General features: G+C 43.1%; 1 protein-coding gene across 1 annotated transcript; it reads left to right on the top strand.

The window, feature by feature from the left end:
* Positions 1-401: 401 nt before the first annotated feature.
* LOC311376051 (NLR family CARD domain-containing protein 3-like) lies at positions 402-17,806 on the top strand (the record flags this gene model as incomplete). Its single annotated transcript, XM_084490955.1, has 11 exons — positions 402-406; positions 847-913; positions 2,229-2,242; positions 6,701-6,826; positions 7,708-7,824; positions 9,162-9,262; positions 9,875-11,717; positions 14,133-14,306; positions 16,456-16,629; positions 16,804-16,850; positions 17,598-17,806. Coding segments are annotated over 11 exons (2,877 nt in total), but the record flags the coding sequence as incomplete, so codon positions are not given.
* Between the last annotated feature and the right edge of the window lie 16 nt (positions 17,807-17,822).

Genomic DNA, 17,822 nt, shown 5'->3' on the forward strand with positions numbered 1-17,822 from the left:
CCACCACAGTGATGACTGTTACAGAAGGTACAGACCTTATCTAGTGATGGGACAGTTTAATATCCATCTAACCTTATATAAAGTTATAACAGCTTATTGTTAGTGTGGTTTAGAGCAGGATAACAGCTGACTGATATAAAGTTATAACAGGTTAGTGTGATGGTTTAGAGCAGGATAACAGCTGACTGATATAAAGTTATAACAGGTTAGTGTGATTGTTTAGAGCAGGATAACAGCTGACTGATATAAAGTTATAACAGGTTAGTGTGATGGTTTAGAGCAGGATAACAGCTGACTGATATAAAGTTATAACAGCTTATTGTTAGTGTGATGAGCTCCATGTAACAACATGCAATAAGCATATCCAATGACATCACTAAACAGTGTTGGTCTGCGCTGACATGCAGTAATGTACTGATAGCAAACACAGGCTATTATCACATGTTATATTATGGTATTATTATATTATTATATTATAGTATTATTACATTATTATATTATGGTATTATTACATTATTATATTATAGTATTATTACATTATTATATTATAGTATTAGTACATCATTATATTATAGTATTATTACATGGTATTAATATATATATATATATATATATATATATATATATATTCTGACTATATTAAGGCAGACTTTACAGTTGGCTCAGTGGTGTGTGTGTGTGTGTGTGTGTGTGTGTGTGTGTGTGTGTGTGTGTGTGTGTGTGTGTGTGGGACTATATTGGGGGTTCAAACCCACAACCTTTCGTCTGGCAGTCAAGCATCCTGAAGCTAGACTGTCCTGTACTGTGTGGCAGTTGAACCAGCAACCTTTCTCCTGTGTTCCCTAGAGCCCTGCTCTCCTCCCAGGAAGCCCCAGAGGACGACGCCCAACTGGGCATGCTCAGTCTGCAGAAGGTAAGGAGGGCGAGAGACAAGGAGATACAGAGAGAGAGAGAGAGAGAGAGAGAGAGAGAGAGAGAGAGAGAGAGAGAGAGAGAGAGAGAGAGAGAGAGATTGTGTTTGAACCTCTGCCTATCAAATCCATGTTTCATTATAATCTCTGACTATGATCTCTGCACTCAATTCTGTTTGAAAAAGACACAGGGCAATATTTAGACCTTTCCCCAATATTACAAACCCATCACGTGTGTGTGTGTTTGTGTCTGTGTGTGTGTGTGTGTGTGTGTGTGTGTGTCTGTGTGTGCGTGTGTGTGTTTTTTGTGTGTTTTTCTGTGTGTGTGTGTGTGTGTGTGTATGCGTGCGTGCGTGCGTCTTTGTGTGTGTACGTGTGTGTGTGTGTGCGTGCGTGTGTGTGTGTGTGTGTGTGTGTGTGTGTGTGCGTGTGTGTGTGTGTGTGTGTGTGCAGTGCGAGGCAACCTATCGTAATCGTTAGTTTTATTATTATTATTCCGCCACTGACTCAAGATTAATAGACAGCAAATATTACACTGATTGGCCCAAAGGTGGTGCTATAGCAACATGCAAGCTGGTAAAATGCAAACTTTGAACAAGCATATCTCGTAAACCTTTTAACTTACAGACATGAAACTTTGTTCACACATGCATATTCTCATGCTGAACAAATATGCCTCAGAAACTATGACTTCCGGCGAACAGATTTGCGGCCATCTTGAATTTAGTTAAAAACACTAAAGGATCCCAGGTTTTTTAACTTTGACAAAAATCCTTTAGCCCATATCATTTATGCACCAATGTCTTCAATCTGACTTAAAAATGAGTCTGTACATTTTAAAGCACCCATCAGCCATTGACTTCTAAAAGGGGTGTGGCTTAAACCGCAAAAAGACTTAAATGCTCATATCAATGTCAAAATTGACTCCTATGATCTTGACTCCAATACAAAAGTTGTTCAGAACATAACCACATAATTTCAATTAAGTCGTGGCAACGAGATGGGCGTGGGCTGTAACTAAAGTCACCACAGTTCATAGACGGAATGTTTGATTTGCGCGGGACCGACTTAGTGGCTGTAGGGGACCAAAGTTCCAACTGCTCAAGTAAGATGAAGTCAATTTATAAAACAACATGGCCGCCAGAGGCTCAAGGTCATCCAAATTTAACTTAATGCCAAAAGGCGGGGTTTACTTACCCAATCATCATCAAACTGAAAATGCAGACTTTGGACGGCCATATTTTCTGACCCCTTTCTTCTACAGTCATGAAATCCTGTAGACATTTGTCTCTCCTAATGTTGAGCACATGTTCCTAGGAAACCAAGAACCTGTAACAAAATGGTGGCTGGACGTCCAAATTAGCCCAATCAATGTTAGGTGACTAAAGGCGGGGTTAACTTGAGTCAATCATCGCACAAAATAAGTACTTAAAGAAGCATAGGTCAAGGTTAACCTGGCTAAAGTTCATCCAAATAGGACCATTGGGGGCGCTACGGCAATTAATTGAAAACTTTATAGACTCATAACTCCTCAGCCTTTTGTTGTACGGTCATGAAGTTTGTTCGCCTATCACCAGATCCAAGCTGAAGTTATTCCATAACTGTCAGTTATGTTATTTTTAAGGTGTGTCAAGGAAATGGTTCCAAGGGACGGTTGATAGTTGCTTCCAAAGAAGTACCTTTACATTCCACCTTCATTAGCCAAAAGTATTACTTACTTCCTGGTGAACAGGTTGGTTGCTCTTAGTAAGCAGAGAACCATTCTGCCCCAGCCATTGCCAATTTAGCCCACAATGATATGTTTTTGCTTGTTCTCTACCTGGTAGGATATTTTAAACTTCGAACTCTCCAACCAAATGTGTTACAACTATCACTTATCGAAACAGTTGAGCAAATCTATATGGTTAGAAACTCCAGAATACACTGATCATCCTGATCAACTTTGGATCAGTTTTCCCCAAAAACACTAACCAGTGTTGCAAGATTGGGCTGTTCCCCTCCCAACTGGGCTACTTTTCATCACTTTAGGCTGGAACAGTTAGCATTGGGCGGGTACATACAGTTGGGGCTGGTTTTGAAAAAAAGTGTTAGTGAGATATAGTGAAGTGCCTTGTGTACAACCACCTAACTTAATAGTTATTACGATAATTTGGTCGCATTCAGGTGTTTATTTTGCTCACGCATTGGCCTTTTACATGCCTATTTTGTGTGCAATGTATTAATGTCAGCTCATTGGTGTAAGAGACGTTTTCTGCTGCTGTCAGTGTGTTCTTTACACAGACCTTGTGAGGTGTGTGTGCGTGTGTGTGAGAGATAGATGAGAGTTTCCTTGTATACCACATGAGGTCATAGTTAATAATTAGGTTACGGCAACACCATTGTTGTGCATGAACAGTCTGAATGTGTGTATGCATGGTAGTAAGTCATAAATCTCCCAGGATTATTGCTTGGCTGACTGTCAGTTATGTTCTTTGTAAGGTGTGGTGAGGAAAGTACCCGTACATTCCACCTATGATTGCTTTTGTTATGTTTATAACTTCAGGATTCCTGTTGGACAGGTTGGTTGCTTTTAGTGAGCAGAGAACCATTCTGCCAGCCTAGAAATCTAGACGCCCCTAGCGGCAGCACATTTAATTTGCAGCCAGGGTCGTCTAGCAACTCGGGCTTAACATAACAACAACTGCGTTGCGACGGTTCCATGTGAAGTCTGTGCGGTCAATCATCACCAAACTTGTGTACTTATTCGTCAGGGTCTTATGGTCTGTGTCACGGTCTTAATGGTCTATCAGGGTCTTATGGTCTGTGTCACGGTCTTAATGGTCTATCAGGGTCTTCATGGTCTGCATCAGGGTTTTAATGGCCTGTCAGGGTCTTAATGGTCTAACAGGGTCTTATTGGTTGGATTTAGGCTTGGCACCCGTAAAATGCTGCTTGCAGCTTTAATTGTTAGTTTTATGATTATTCCGCCACGTTTGACTTACACAGCCTAAACCGCTCGCACGCTTTTTATGAAACTTACTACAGCTGTAGAGGCTGAGTCAAGATTAATAGAGAGCAAATATCACACTGATTGGTGTAAAGGTGGCGCTATAGCAACAGTCCAAAAATCCAAAATTCCAAAAAATCCACCTATGATTGCTTTGGCTACGTTTATAACTTCAGGATTCCTGATGGACAGGTTGGAACCACGTGACCCGCACTGAGAGGCTCCTCCATCTCTCTGAGCGTCAGACCGGTTCAGTTCTGAACTTCCTCATCTGAGCGGTCTGTCGCAGCCAGCAGCTCTTCTTTCTCCGCTTTTAAAACCTTTCACCTGATTAACTTGTTTTATCAACACTTTAACCTCTGTTTCTTCACTTACATTTATACTTTTATAACTTCATACCGTATGGACGCGTTTTAATCACGAGTAGATAAGGTAAGATAAGATAAGATAGACAGTTTACTACCGTTTATATTGTCTTTAGGTTACTGGTATATAATAATGACCAGTTTACTACCGTTTATATTGTCTTTAGGTTACTGGTATATAATAATAACCAGTTTACTACCGTTTATATTGTCTTTAGGTTACTGGTATATAATAATAACCAGTTTACTACCATTTATATTGTCTTTAGGTTACTGGTATATAATAATGACCAGTTTACTACCGTTTATATTGTCTTTAGGTTACTGGTATATTATGTGGTAACCCGGTCCACAAGAGTCAAGAGGTCTCACGGCAAGTACCACGCAGAGGTTTCAAATAAAGCCGTATTCAGCGTTTATTATTACAGGTATGGTAGATAACAGGTAAAACATCAACTATACTATGGCCTCCATGAGACTCGAGTAGAAGGATGTGTCATCGGCCGTCAGCTGGGTCGTCCTGCCTGCTTCTCCCTGGGTTGAGTTCCTGGTCTCCTTTTAAGATGTCCGCCCGGTCTTTTCCCCCCTCCGGCCAGGTGTTCCCCATCGGGCTGATTGCGTTGATTGAAGATGTGCTCGCTGCCGCCGGCTAGTGGATGGCGGTGGTACACACCGTCCACCACTAGCCCACGGTTCCCCCTGGTGGGGAGCGGGTTGCCACAATAATAATAACCAGTTTACTACCGTTTATATTGTCTTTAGGTTACTGGTATATAATAATAACCAGTTTACTACCGTTTATATTGTCTTTAGGTTACTGGTATATAATAATGACCAGTTTACTACCGTTTATATTGTCTTTAGGTTACTGGTATATAATAATAACCAGTTTACTACCGTTTATATTGTATTTAGGTTACTGGTATATAATAATAACCAGTTTACTACCGTTTATATTGTCTTTAGGTTACTGGTATATAATAATAACCAGTTTACTACCGTTTATATTGTCTTTAGGTTACTGGTATATAATAATGATCAGTTTACTACCGTTTATATTGTCTTTAGGTTACTGGTATATAATAATGAGTTTACTGTAGAGAATACATCGTTAGTTCATGTTTTACTGCTTTGCTGACCTGTGGTAAATTCAACATTGCATTCAATATTCAAGTGATTTGTTTGTCTTGATGCTCAGAATGAAGAGAAGGACGTGACAGAAGTCCTTTCAATGTGCTGATATTTAAAAGGTTTAATATTTGTGCGTATTGACTGGGGATTGACAGTTTTATAGATCCTATAGTAGCCTGTTGCTGGACTGTACCACTTTCACAGGGGGGTTCCTGTGGGTCTAGACTCGATTCCTATGGCTTAAACCACAGCTGGAGCCAGAGAGAGAGCCTGGAGGGAGAGAGAGAGACCCGTTGGTCATAAGAGGATACCCTATCGATGTGTTGAGCTTCACCAGTTGATTTATATGGAATCTGTGGTTCAGTAAAGTGGCAGAATTCAGACTTTGTTCCAGTGGAGAAATGATTCTAACGTTCTTCACTTTTAATTCTCATCTCTCAGTTCTCATGTGCTGTACACATCTGTACTGTAGTGAGGGCAGTGTGGGTATGTTGTTGTGGGGTTCATATTGATGGTCTATGACGTCCATAACGCTTTAGTGTGACGCAGTCACAATGATCTTCTCTCTCAATAAACAGCTAAAGTTCAGAAGGCAAATGAAGTGATGGATGAGTTGTGTTTGTGTCCAGGTCTCCAGTCTACTATGGATGAGGAGAGAGAGGAGGGGGGTCCTACCTCTAAGACCACTCTGTCTGGGGAACATGGCCGCCGGAGCAAAGCTAAGAGGTAAGAAGAGGATCTCTCTGTCTGTGACTGTTGTCCATCTCAGAGCTCAGCAGTGATACATCATGACTCCATCATTAGTCTGAGTAACAGCTGTGTGTGTGTGTGTGTGTGTGTGTGTGTGTGTGTGTGTGTGTGTGTGTGTGTGTGTGTTGTGTTGAAGCCCAGCGCAGCAGCAGAGAGAAGACTCCCCTGGACCCAGCAGTGTCTCCATGAAGAGTGACCGCTCTATGAATCTACCTGACCGGTTTAAAGATGGAAATCACCAACCTTCTAAGACAAGGTGAGGATTCAGCCGATACATCAGGGCTGTTCAACTGGCGGCCCGCGGATCATCTTGATCTGCCCGCCCATCGTTAATCAGAACATACCAACGTCCAATCACAGGACCACTTGGAGATGGATTGGTTCATGGCTGAGGCCGTTTATTCTGCTGTTTGAATCGTGTGAATGAAATGAATATTAAGACGACTTGTAGCAGACTTTACAGGTTTAATGTTAGAAGGTTCAATGTCTTTCAAACGGCTTTTATTGAATCAGTTTGATCTTTCTATCCTAACTTCCAGATGGTTCTTGTTTTTCAGAAGGAGGCAGCAGAGAGCAGACTCCCCTGGACCCAGCTGTGTCTCCATGAAGAGTGACTACTCTATTGCCGCTTTTCCACCGCCAGTACCAACTCGACTCGACTCGCTTCGCCTCGACTCAACTCGGTTTGGTTGCGTTTCCATCTAAAAAAGTACCTCTTCAATGTGGGCGGGTCGTAGAAAAGAACCTCTCCACCATGGGCGGGTCGTCATTAGGTTTTAATCACGGGAGACGCGGGAAATCTGAATCTGATCAAGACTATTTCCTGATTCCCGGGAAAGGTTATGATGGGAAATAAAATAAAATAAAAAGCGCAATGACTGCGCGTCTATTGTTGTCATACGGTAACATTGATAGAGGCGAAACTCGAGCCCTAGGAAAGGAACGACACTGAAACGAAACAGCGAAACGCCGGTCCGTGGACTCCAGCCACGCCGGACACACACAACCACGCCCGACACACATAACGACGCGCAGCCTAACTCTAGCCCCGGGAAAGGAGCGACACACACGGCGAAACGCTGATCAGTGTCCCCCTCGGGAGCGGGTTCGTGGACTCCAACCACGCCAGACACAACTTAACTTTGAGTGATTATTCCCATTTACAGCCGCTGGCCAATCAGTTACCAGCAGCCTGTTTACGTCACACAAAAGTACCTACTCCGCTGGCATGGAACCTCGACGGAGGTAGTACTAAAAAAAAGTACCCGGTACTAGGTACCAGGTACTTTTTTTGCCAATGGAAACGCAAATAAGGCGTGGCGAGTCGAGTCGAGTCGAGTCGAGTAGGTACTGGCGGTGGAAAAGCGGCATATGGGTCTACCTGTTAACTTTAAATATGGAAATCTGTCTATTGAGAAGAGGTGAGGATTCATCAGAGATCATAAATATTATGTTCATTATATGATATAAGGCATGGGAATAACAATGCAACTATCCATTGCATAGAACAATAAAGGTACAGCTTCTATCAAACGTCCATAGATCCTGGTTCTTGTTTTTCCAGAAGAGTCCAGCAGCAGAGAGCAGACTCCCCTGGACCCAGCTGTGTCTCCATGAAGAGTGACCGCTCTATGGAGCTACCTTATTACTTTAAAGATGGAAATCCGTCTATTGGGAAGAGGTGAGGACTTAGAGAGTGAGCGGTCAGACATGGAGGGGGGCTTCTTCAGCGGTGGAGGGTCGGGAGGGCAGAGGCGGGACATGTTATGGTGGTGAAAGGCTGTGATTGGCCTCGTCACTCTGCAAGCAAGAGTTGCCAGATTGTTTTGCTCAAAGGTGACTCCGATCCGATTTCATTCAGAACAGTGTGAACAGCACAAATCACACAGAATCAGGTCTGTTCAATTCTGGTTTGGGCCACTTCCATACGCGGTCCTGAATCAGATACAGGAGGGATTTCTCTCAATACGACCTCATGTTGAACAGTCGTATCGTAACGTGACTTTGACGTCACTCAGGGATGGACAACTTTCATGATTAAGAGGGCCACAATTTTCATCATCACCATCAGAGGGCACATGACCGCGCTCTTCACCTAATCGGATATGAGAGAAGATACAAAAGAATAAAAAAGAAGAACAAATGATGTGTAGATATGTGTCTGTATCAGTGGTGGCTGGTGATGAAAGTTGTTGATGGGGCGTAGTCGTGGGCGGGGGTCTGGGGGTCCTCCCCCAGAAGATGTTGAATTTGGTAGATGTGATTTCCTGTATTCTGGTGCATTCTGGGGATGGCCACTACCTACAAAATCATTCTGATTCATAGCCTGTATGTTAATTCAACCAACATACATTCATTTCATATTTTCCATGCTCAAATGTCATTTTTAACATGTCTATACTCTTGTTAAACGACAAACACAACAAGTGTTGTTTTAAAAGCCACATGAGTGATTCTTATTTTTCTCAGTGCAAAGGGCTCACATACATCATCATTCAATGATGCACAAAACTGAAACAGTGGGCCAACATTAAGTGAACAACTAGCATCATAGTCAGTGCAGTTGTAGTAGTGGAGACTTAAGTTGAAATCTTTCATGACTGATATTGTTTCTAAGCAAACTAGACACATGGGTTTGCCTTTGAATTCTATGAAAAGATACTCTGCTTCTCATCTTGACTGAAAGGTACGGTTACTGTTGATCGAGTTTTCTAAATAAGACTTTGACAAAGCAGTTTGGTGTGTCAGTGTTGATCAAACAGATTTATAATTCTGTGATTCTAGTTCAAAGCATTAGGTTACTCAGAGCCAGTAATAACATCTCAGTAACAAGTTATAATATATAGATAGATAATTATGGACTTAAAAGTTGGAAACAAGTGAAATGCTCTCACCTAAAAACAGAAGAATTATCTTGTCAGTGTCAAAACTGCAGTGTGATTAAAAGCTGTGTGTGTGTGTGTGTGTGTGTGTGTGTGTGTGTGTGTGTGTGTGTGTGTGTGTGTGTGTTCTCCACAGACACCAGGAGAGGTCAAAGGTTACCAGTGCTCAGTCTGTACAGCAGCATCAAACAGAGAAGGAGATGAACCAGGAGGAAGTGGCCCACACACTAGGGGGCGGTAAGAGACTCTTACTTTGAAGACAGAGGAGACTATTATTTTGAAGGGCAGAAGAGACTCTTACTTTGAAGACAGAGGAGAAATTATATTTTTAAGGAGCAGTATGAGACTCCTATTTGTTCTTTTCGGACTGAATGACTTTTAACTTCAATGTGGAGACATCTTTCCTCTTTGGGGTTGAATGGTTTGATCCAGATGGGTTATTGTGGGTCTATCAGTTTACATGGTTTGGTCCAGATATGGAGGGTTATCGTGGGGGTATCAGGTTAAAGAATGTTAAACATTATACTGCAGATCAACAGCAGAATAACTCAGTGGAATAGATGCAAAACTATCTTGTTATATCAGCATAACAAGTCACTTTAGACTGATTCACCATTATTATTACTATCATTAGACCATATATATTGCTGTGAAAATATCGAATGAGTCCTGAACATTTTGATCTGTAACATGCAGTCCTTGTCATGACCAGCTTCTCCGACCACAAGTTATGAAACAACTAAATATCACAATGTTGATAATTTAACAGGAAATATTGAAATATACATGAAATATTTCCACTGATGTCACCATCCACTAACTGATGTCTTCTGTTGTTTTCTCATTTAGGATCTGCTGCTGTCGAGTGCCAACATAAAATCAAGTGTCATTTGAAGAAAAAGTTCAACAATGTGTCTGAGGGAATCGCTAAAGCAGGACATTCAACACCTCTGAAGGACTTCTACACAGAGATCTTCATCACAGAGAGAGGCAGTGGAGAGGTCAACCAGGAACATGAGGTCAGACTGATTGAAACAGCTTCCAGGAAACCAGCCTCAGAGGAAACACCAATCAAATGCGGAGACATCTTTAAACCCTTACCTGGACAGGATCAACCAATCAGAACAATTATGACAACTGGAGTGGCCGGCATTGGTAAAACCGTCTTAACACACAAGTTCACTCTGGACTGGGCTGAAGGCAAAACCAACCACGACATACACTTCACGTTTCTCCTCACTTTCAGAGAGCTGAATTTACTGAAAGACAAAGAGTTTAGCTTGGTGGAACTTCTTCATCACTTCTTTATTGAGACCAAAGAAGCAGGAATCTGTAGATTCCACCGGTTCCAAGTTGTCTTCATCTTGGATGGTCTGGATGAGTGTCGACTTCCTCTGGACTTCCAGAAAAATCAGATCTGGACTGTTGTCACAGAGTCCACCTCGGTGGACGTGCTGCTGACAAACCTCATCAGGGGCGACCTGCTTCCCTCCGCTCGCATCTGGATAACCACACGCCCTGCGGCAGCCAATCAGATCCCTCCTGAGTGTGTTGGAATGGTGACAGAGGTTAGAGGGTTCACCGACCAACAGAAGGAGAAGTACTTTAAGAAGAGATTCAAAGACAAGACACTGGCCAGCACGATCATCTCCCACATCAAAAAGTCACGAAGCCTCCAGATCATGTGTCACATCCCAGTCTTCTGTTGGATCACTGCTACAGTTCTGGAGGACTGCTTCAAAACATCCCAGAGAGAAGAAGAGATGCCCAAGACCGTGACTCAGATGTACAGCCACTTCCTGAAGGTTCAGTCCATACAGGGGGACAGGAAGTACCGTGGGAGATCTGAAACAGATCCACACTGGAGTTCAGAGAGCAAGAAGATCATTGTTTCTCTGGGAAAACTGGCTTTTCACCAGCTGGAGAATGGCAACCTGATCTTCTACGAGGCAGACCTGGCAGCGTGTGGCATCGATATCAGAGCAGCCTCAGTGTACTCAGGAGTGTTCACCCAGATCTTTAGAGAGGAGTGTGGGCTGTACCAGGACAAGGTGTTCTGCTTTGTCCATCTGAGCCTCCAGGAGTTTCTGGCTGCCCTTTATGTCTTTAAGCACTTCATAGACACTGGGGTCAATCTGCTCTCAGAAGAACAACCAAACTCTGGGGAAGATAAACTCCTCCTCCTCTACCAGAGTGCTGTGGACAAGGCCGTACAGAGTGAGAACGGACACCTGGACTTGTTCCTCCGCTTCCTCCTGGGCCTCTCTCTGGAGACCAATCAGATTCTCCTACGAGGTCTGCTGAGACAGACAGGAATTAGCTCACTGATCACTCTGATTAAAAAAAGTGTGCGGGGACAGACAGGAAGTGGCTCAAAGACCAATGAGAAAACAGTGTCTTACATCAAGGAGAAGATAAATGGAGGTCTCTCTCCAGAGAGAAGCATCAATCTGTTCCACTGTATGAATGAGCTGAACGACCGTTCTCTAGTGGAGCAGATCCAGAAGTCCCTGAAGATGGAGTCAGGAAGTCTCTCCACAAGCTATCTCTCTCCTGCTCAGTGGTCAGCTCTGGTCTTCATCTTACTGTCATCAGAAGAGGAGCTGGACGTGTTTGACCTGAAGAAATACTCTGCTTCAGAGGAGGGTCTTCTGAGGCTGCTGCCAGTGGTCAAAGCCTCCAAAACATCTCTGTGAGTTCACTAATAACATGTATTACAATACACACAACACTATATACATAAAATTTAATATAATGTATATATTATAATATATACTAGAATATAAAAGGTATAATGAAATACAAATTGTATCTGTACGTTCACAGATAACATGTATAACAATACACACAAGATAATATACATAAAACTAGAAAATAAGTTATAATAGTGATAACGTATTATATTACACACAAAATAATTAATACTGAGATATATAAGCAGTTATGATTTATTTATTTAACATACTCCCCAATCATAACAATCATAAAAAATGAATAAAAAAATGAATCAATAAAATCAACAATTAACAATTATTCGCCGAAGGTCTTAGGGGCTATTCCCCACTACTCACAGAGCCTGAGGTGAATCAGTTTTATATAAACTACACGTGGACACTCCAAAAATAAACAAGATTACACTTTTTGCCGGGATGTATTTGTTTTTATGAGCGGTTTACTAGTTTTTATTAGCGTGACGAGACGACCGTTGTCGTAGATAAAATACAATCTAAACATCTAAACAAAAACTAAGAGAGATCGAGGAAGCCGAAGGTCTGAGTGCTAAAGATTTTATTATCACTTGAGAACAAGCAACGACAAAATCCTGAGTTGGTTTGACAAAGAACTGAACAGCCACTCTCTGGCCCCTGCTCTTATGCTCCATTGTGCCCATCTATCATCCATACGTTGCTACCCCAGCCCATGCATTTTCCCTTATTGGGAACATGTGGTGCCATCTCCCTGCATTCTTTGCTTATATGGTGACATATTGCCCGTCCCCATGGACCTCCTTGAGGCCCATCTAAACAGAGCATTCCTTCTGTGCAGTCCCAACATTCTAAGAACATATATCAGATACACAGAGCATTTCTTTGGTTGCTTAGTGTTTCTCCACACTTATTTAATTAATATAGCATACTGGGCAAGATGTTGACTGCATAACAAATTTCTCCTATACCATTACGCACGCTCCCCAATATCCCGAGATAGTGAAGGGACAGAGGGGGGAGAGGGACAGAGGGGGGACAGAGGGGGGAGAGGGACGGAGGGGGGAGAGGGACAGAGGAGGGACAGAGGGGGGAGAGGGACAGAGGGGGGAGAGGGAGAGGGACAGAGACGGAGGGGGGAGAGGGACAGAGGGGGGAGAGGGGGGAGAGGGACAGAGGAGGGAGAGGGACAGAGGGGGGAGAGGGACAGAGGGGGGAGAGGGACAGAGGGGGGAGAGGGAGGGACGGAGAGGGTAAGGGAGGGGGGGAGGGGGAGGGACGGAGGGGGGGGGGAGGGGGGGAGGGAGTACACACAACGAAAACATACATAATAGTAGAATATAAAAGTTATGATAACATAGGAAACATCTTTTGAGGTTAACTTATAACATCTCAATATACACAACGTTATATTGTGTAACCAGGGTGAAAAGTCAAACTCAAAAGCTCTATTATGAAATAATAATTAAAGAATGAATAATAATTGTTCATCAATAATTAAATGCACCTGTATTTAAATATGTTGCTATAAGTATAAATAAATAGTTATTGATGAGGTTACATGCATAAATATACGTTCATTATTAATAAAAGGTGACCCACTATTTTAAAACGTTTAACCTTGTTCAGTAGTTTGGTTATATGGATGCTTTGGGTTTAACCAATAGGATGCGTTGATACAGAGACTTCAGGGTCATCTGGGGGAAAGGTGAGAGGTCACGAGTGAGAGAGGGAGGAGACAAAGGAGGAGAGGACTTTATTCTCTGTAGAGATCGCCCAGCTGAATGATATTTAAGCATTTACTTATTAGTTGTAACCAGTAGCGGCGCCGAAGAATTATGATTGGGGAGCTACGGGGGCTAGATTGTTTATAGCAGGGGCTAATACATTTGGACTATTCACGGAGCCTGAGGTGAATCATTGTTTTATATAAACTACACGTGAACACTCCAAAAATAAACAAGATTACACTTTTTGCCAGGATTTATTTGTTTTTATGAGCGGTTAATTCGTTTTTATTAGCGTGACGAGACGACCTTTACGCACTCCCCAATATCCCGAGTTTGAGATCTCAATCTCGGGATATTGTCCAATATCCAGAGATAGAGAACCAATCAAATTGCTCCATCTTAGGAGGTTCACGTGTAGCATATACTACATTTAAATATCCAGTGTTTTAAACATTAGTTAAACTAAAAACACTTTTCTAATAAAGATGAAGACAATAACTTAATTATGTTAAAAGTAAAAGTTACACAGATAATTAAATTAACATTTATGGATTGAATGTATTTCAATTAATAAAACATCTCTAATTAAAGTTTTCAACACGTCCTTTTATGTAAAAGATGTAAAATATTTTAATCCCAGTTCCTAACATGTTGTGTTTATTGTGTGTGAAGGCTGGATGGCTGTGATCTGTCAGGGAGATGCTGTGAAGCTCTGGCCTCAGTTCTCAGCTCCAACTCCTCTAGTCTGAGAGAGCTGGACCTGAGTACCAATGATCTGCAGGATTCAGGAGTGAAGCTGCTCTCTGCTGGACTGGGGAGTCCACACTGTACACTGGAAACTCTCAGGTCAGTTTTACTCAATGGTCAAACACTTACAACGCCCCTTAACTGTGGTATAATGAGAACATTTCACAGCCTGTCGTGATCTATTGCTTAAATAGAAAACCGCTTCGCGGCACGGATGATTTTTTTTTTCTTGTGTACTCGTGCACATGTGTCATCCCGCCCTCTGTCCCTCCCTGCACGTCGGGACGGACAACGCCCCTTAACTGTGGTATAATGAGAACATTTCACTGACTGAAGTGATCTATTGCTTTTATAAAACGGTTACGTAAGTATGGCGAAATGAAAGTCATAGACACCCTCAATTTTGAAAAAGCGAGCTTGGTAGCTCGGTTCGCCGGCAATTTAGCCTACTATCGAGTTCACTCACCGTGTGCCTATTGCTTTACAACATTTCCACCCTCTCCATCAATCAACATATTTTTAGGCTTCAGTGAACTATGCTATTGCTTTTATATATAAATAAACAACAGTTCAAGTTAGGCGCGGAGTGATACTGAACTCTGTAAACTGAACGGGCGTCATAGCTGTGCGTATACGCTCATTATACAACTGTTGGGAACCAATCAGATCGCTTGATTTAAGCCACCCGTTTTCTATTATCTCTCATATCACTGTGGGGGGAGTTGGCATATTGGCGCCCCCTCTGGCTGCAGGCGCCCTGCTCGCTGAGAAGGTGCCGTCAGAGAAGCTGTATGAGAAGTAGTGGTGGCTCGTTCACGAACGAATCAGTTTGAACGAACGACTCTTTAAAACAAACGAACCGACCTGATTCGCCGCTCTCGTTCGTCGTCGTTCGTCTCGTTCGTTCTCCGAGGCTCGACTCCCAGCTCCACCCACTAGTCGCTGACTCGCGAGTCGCCGTTCGTTCACTGACTGTGTTTAGCGGTGAAGACTCGAGGACTGAGAAGTCACGAGAGCCAGACGGGCAACAACATCCCGATTCCGAACATGAAGCACTCCTCAGCTAAAAGGAACTTAGTTAATGTTGTGTTGATTGATGACCGTTTGCACCATTGCACGATCGTGATTCGTTTGAGAATGAGAACGAGGGAGGAGCCGAGTCTGACCGACTCAGTGACTGAGAATCATGATTCACCGCTACCGGAAACGCGAACGAACGAACAAACAAACGAACGACTCTTCTTGGCGAACTGACCGACGCAAACTGATTCATTCAAACGAATCATGAAATCCACCACTAGTGAGAAGGGGAAAGGGGAGGGGGGGGGACAGTTCACCTCTGGGTCTCCATAACGGACAAGGGGGGGGCGGGGGTCCACTGTTAGCGGATTGAAATCCTTATTGCAGCCTGCAGGGTTATGTGATCAACATACGGAGGAACGCGGTCGCTGAGCTGCCCCAACATGAGACGTTAAACTCAGCTAGAACCGCCGCCCACCACGTCCACCATCATCCAAAACGTGATGTCAACAGACCAACAATAGTCTGAAAGCCTACAGAGACTATAGATAGTTAATGTGACGATCACGTTATTAAAAATAGACTTGGAGCAATGATTTACAAACTATCTTTTTGGGAGCATGCTTTTGCAAGTAGTTCGCCGCCCCTCCTGCCCATATGGACGGCCCGGTACAGAGCAACACTCTAATGGAATGAGTGGCTCAAGTCAGGCACACCTCGAATTTCTTGCAATTGAGAGGGGGGGGGGGGGGGGGGGGGGCGCTCGGAGGGGGTCTCACCCGGGGTGTAATTCAATGTAGAACCGCCACTGCCTACCATCCATCTGTGTCCATTCATGTGAACAGATTCACTCACTTTAAAAAGGTTTAAGTTAATGTTTTGAATGCATAGGGGGCAGTGCTTCATTTGAGCCGGAACACGCCGGAACATGTTCCAGCACCTCCTGGGTCACTGAAAAATGAATCGCCTAAATGAAAAAAAAACAATTACTGTTTGTGTGTTGGATGTGGTTTTCTAGGGTTAGGTTGCATTTTAGGTTTGAGGTGAAAGATGGTAAAGAATGTGCACCCCTTTACCCTTTAGTTGTTTTTATACTGTTTTTATACTTTACAGTTTTAATGATCAAACTGTTAAGTTCCACATCAGAGGACGTTGAAAAGAATTACCTCCAGAAAAGTAATAGTTTACACACGTGTCTGTGTGTGTGTGTGTGTGTGTGTGTGTGCAGGTTGTCTGGCTGCCTGGTCACACAGGAAGGCTGTGCTTCTCTGGCCTCAGCTCTGAGCTCCAACCCCTCCCATCTGAGAGAGCTGGACCTGAGCTACAATCACCCAGGAGACTCTGGAGCTGCGCTGCTCTCTGCTGGACTGGAGGATCCACGCTGGAGACTGGACACTCTCAGGTATGGAGAGGACAGCTCTCCACTCAGGGACAAAGTCTCCTACAGGGATTCAAGCCGCTGCTAGATGAAGTGGTGAAAAGGCAGCTGTAACTCATGTTGTGTAGAACGTGATGAGACAGCAGATGATGAAGGTGAATGTTTCAACATGCTGCTCTCACTTTGTTTCCCCCCCAGTGTGGAGCACGGTGGAGTGTGGAGGCTGAAACCAGTTCCACAGAGGTGTAAGTGTCTGTTTGATTCATCACAACACACACTCACTATTGGGATGGAAAGTCCATCCACACAGCAGGAGGTGACGTCCGCTCATTCACATGTGGACTTGTGTATCCGTATGTGTAGCTATGTTTGCCTGTGTTGATGTGTGTCTAGTATGTTTGTGTAGGTGTGTGTACGTATGTGTACATGTCTATGTACTGTATGTATGGACCAGGTCTATGGTACCAACAGTTAGTTTCCAGCCTGTATGTGAGCTCAGCTGGTTCAGTCTGTTGTTTACACAGGTGGATCACAATGGATGTGTATTGGAACCTTTCAAAGTCGAATATCTTGAAAAGTGTGTAGAGTATAGCTTAGATATTACAGAGGATTAATCAGCTCATCATGATGAAAATTTTGATGTATAATATGTGTATGTTGTGTAAATATTGCGGGAGTAGATTCAGTGTATACATTTTTCATTGTTTTGACTGGGACAACCACTCACACACACATGGGATTTACATTTACGTTTAACTTAAAACATCTTATAAACAATATGCACTACTATTTCTAAAGCTATAGCACACTAGTCCACTATAGTAGCTATCATCTGATATGATTTAGTCTTTCTATGTTCATTTTTGTAGAGAAGATGAACGTGAAACAGGAAGAACAGTACTAGTGATGATGATGATGATGATGAGGATGATGATGATGATGATGAAGATGCAGAAGGGTTCAGTAGCTCATCATGTCTTGTTCTCCGTCAGATGCCTGTGAACTCACACTGGACCCAAACACAGCCCACAGACGACTCTCTCTGTCTGAGGACAACAGAAAGGTGACGGGGGTCGGAGAGGACCAGTCGTATCCGGATCACCCAGAGAGATTTGACTCCCTGTACCAGGTGTTGTGTAGAGAGGCTCTGACTGGCCGCTGTTACTGGGAGGTAGAGTGGAAAGGAGGTGTTTCTATAGCAGTGACATACAGAGGAA

The sequence above is a fragment of the Micromesistius poutassou genome (genome assembly GCF_964030765.1).
Source record: "Micromesistius poutassou genome assembly, contig: SCAFFOLD_3312, whole genome shotgun sequence".
In the NCBI taxonomy this organism is placed as follows: Eukaryota; Metazoa; Chordata; class Actinopteri; order Gadiformes; family Gadidae; genus Micromesistius; species Micromesistius poutassou.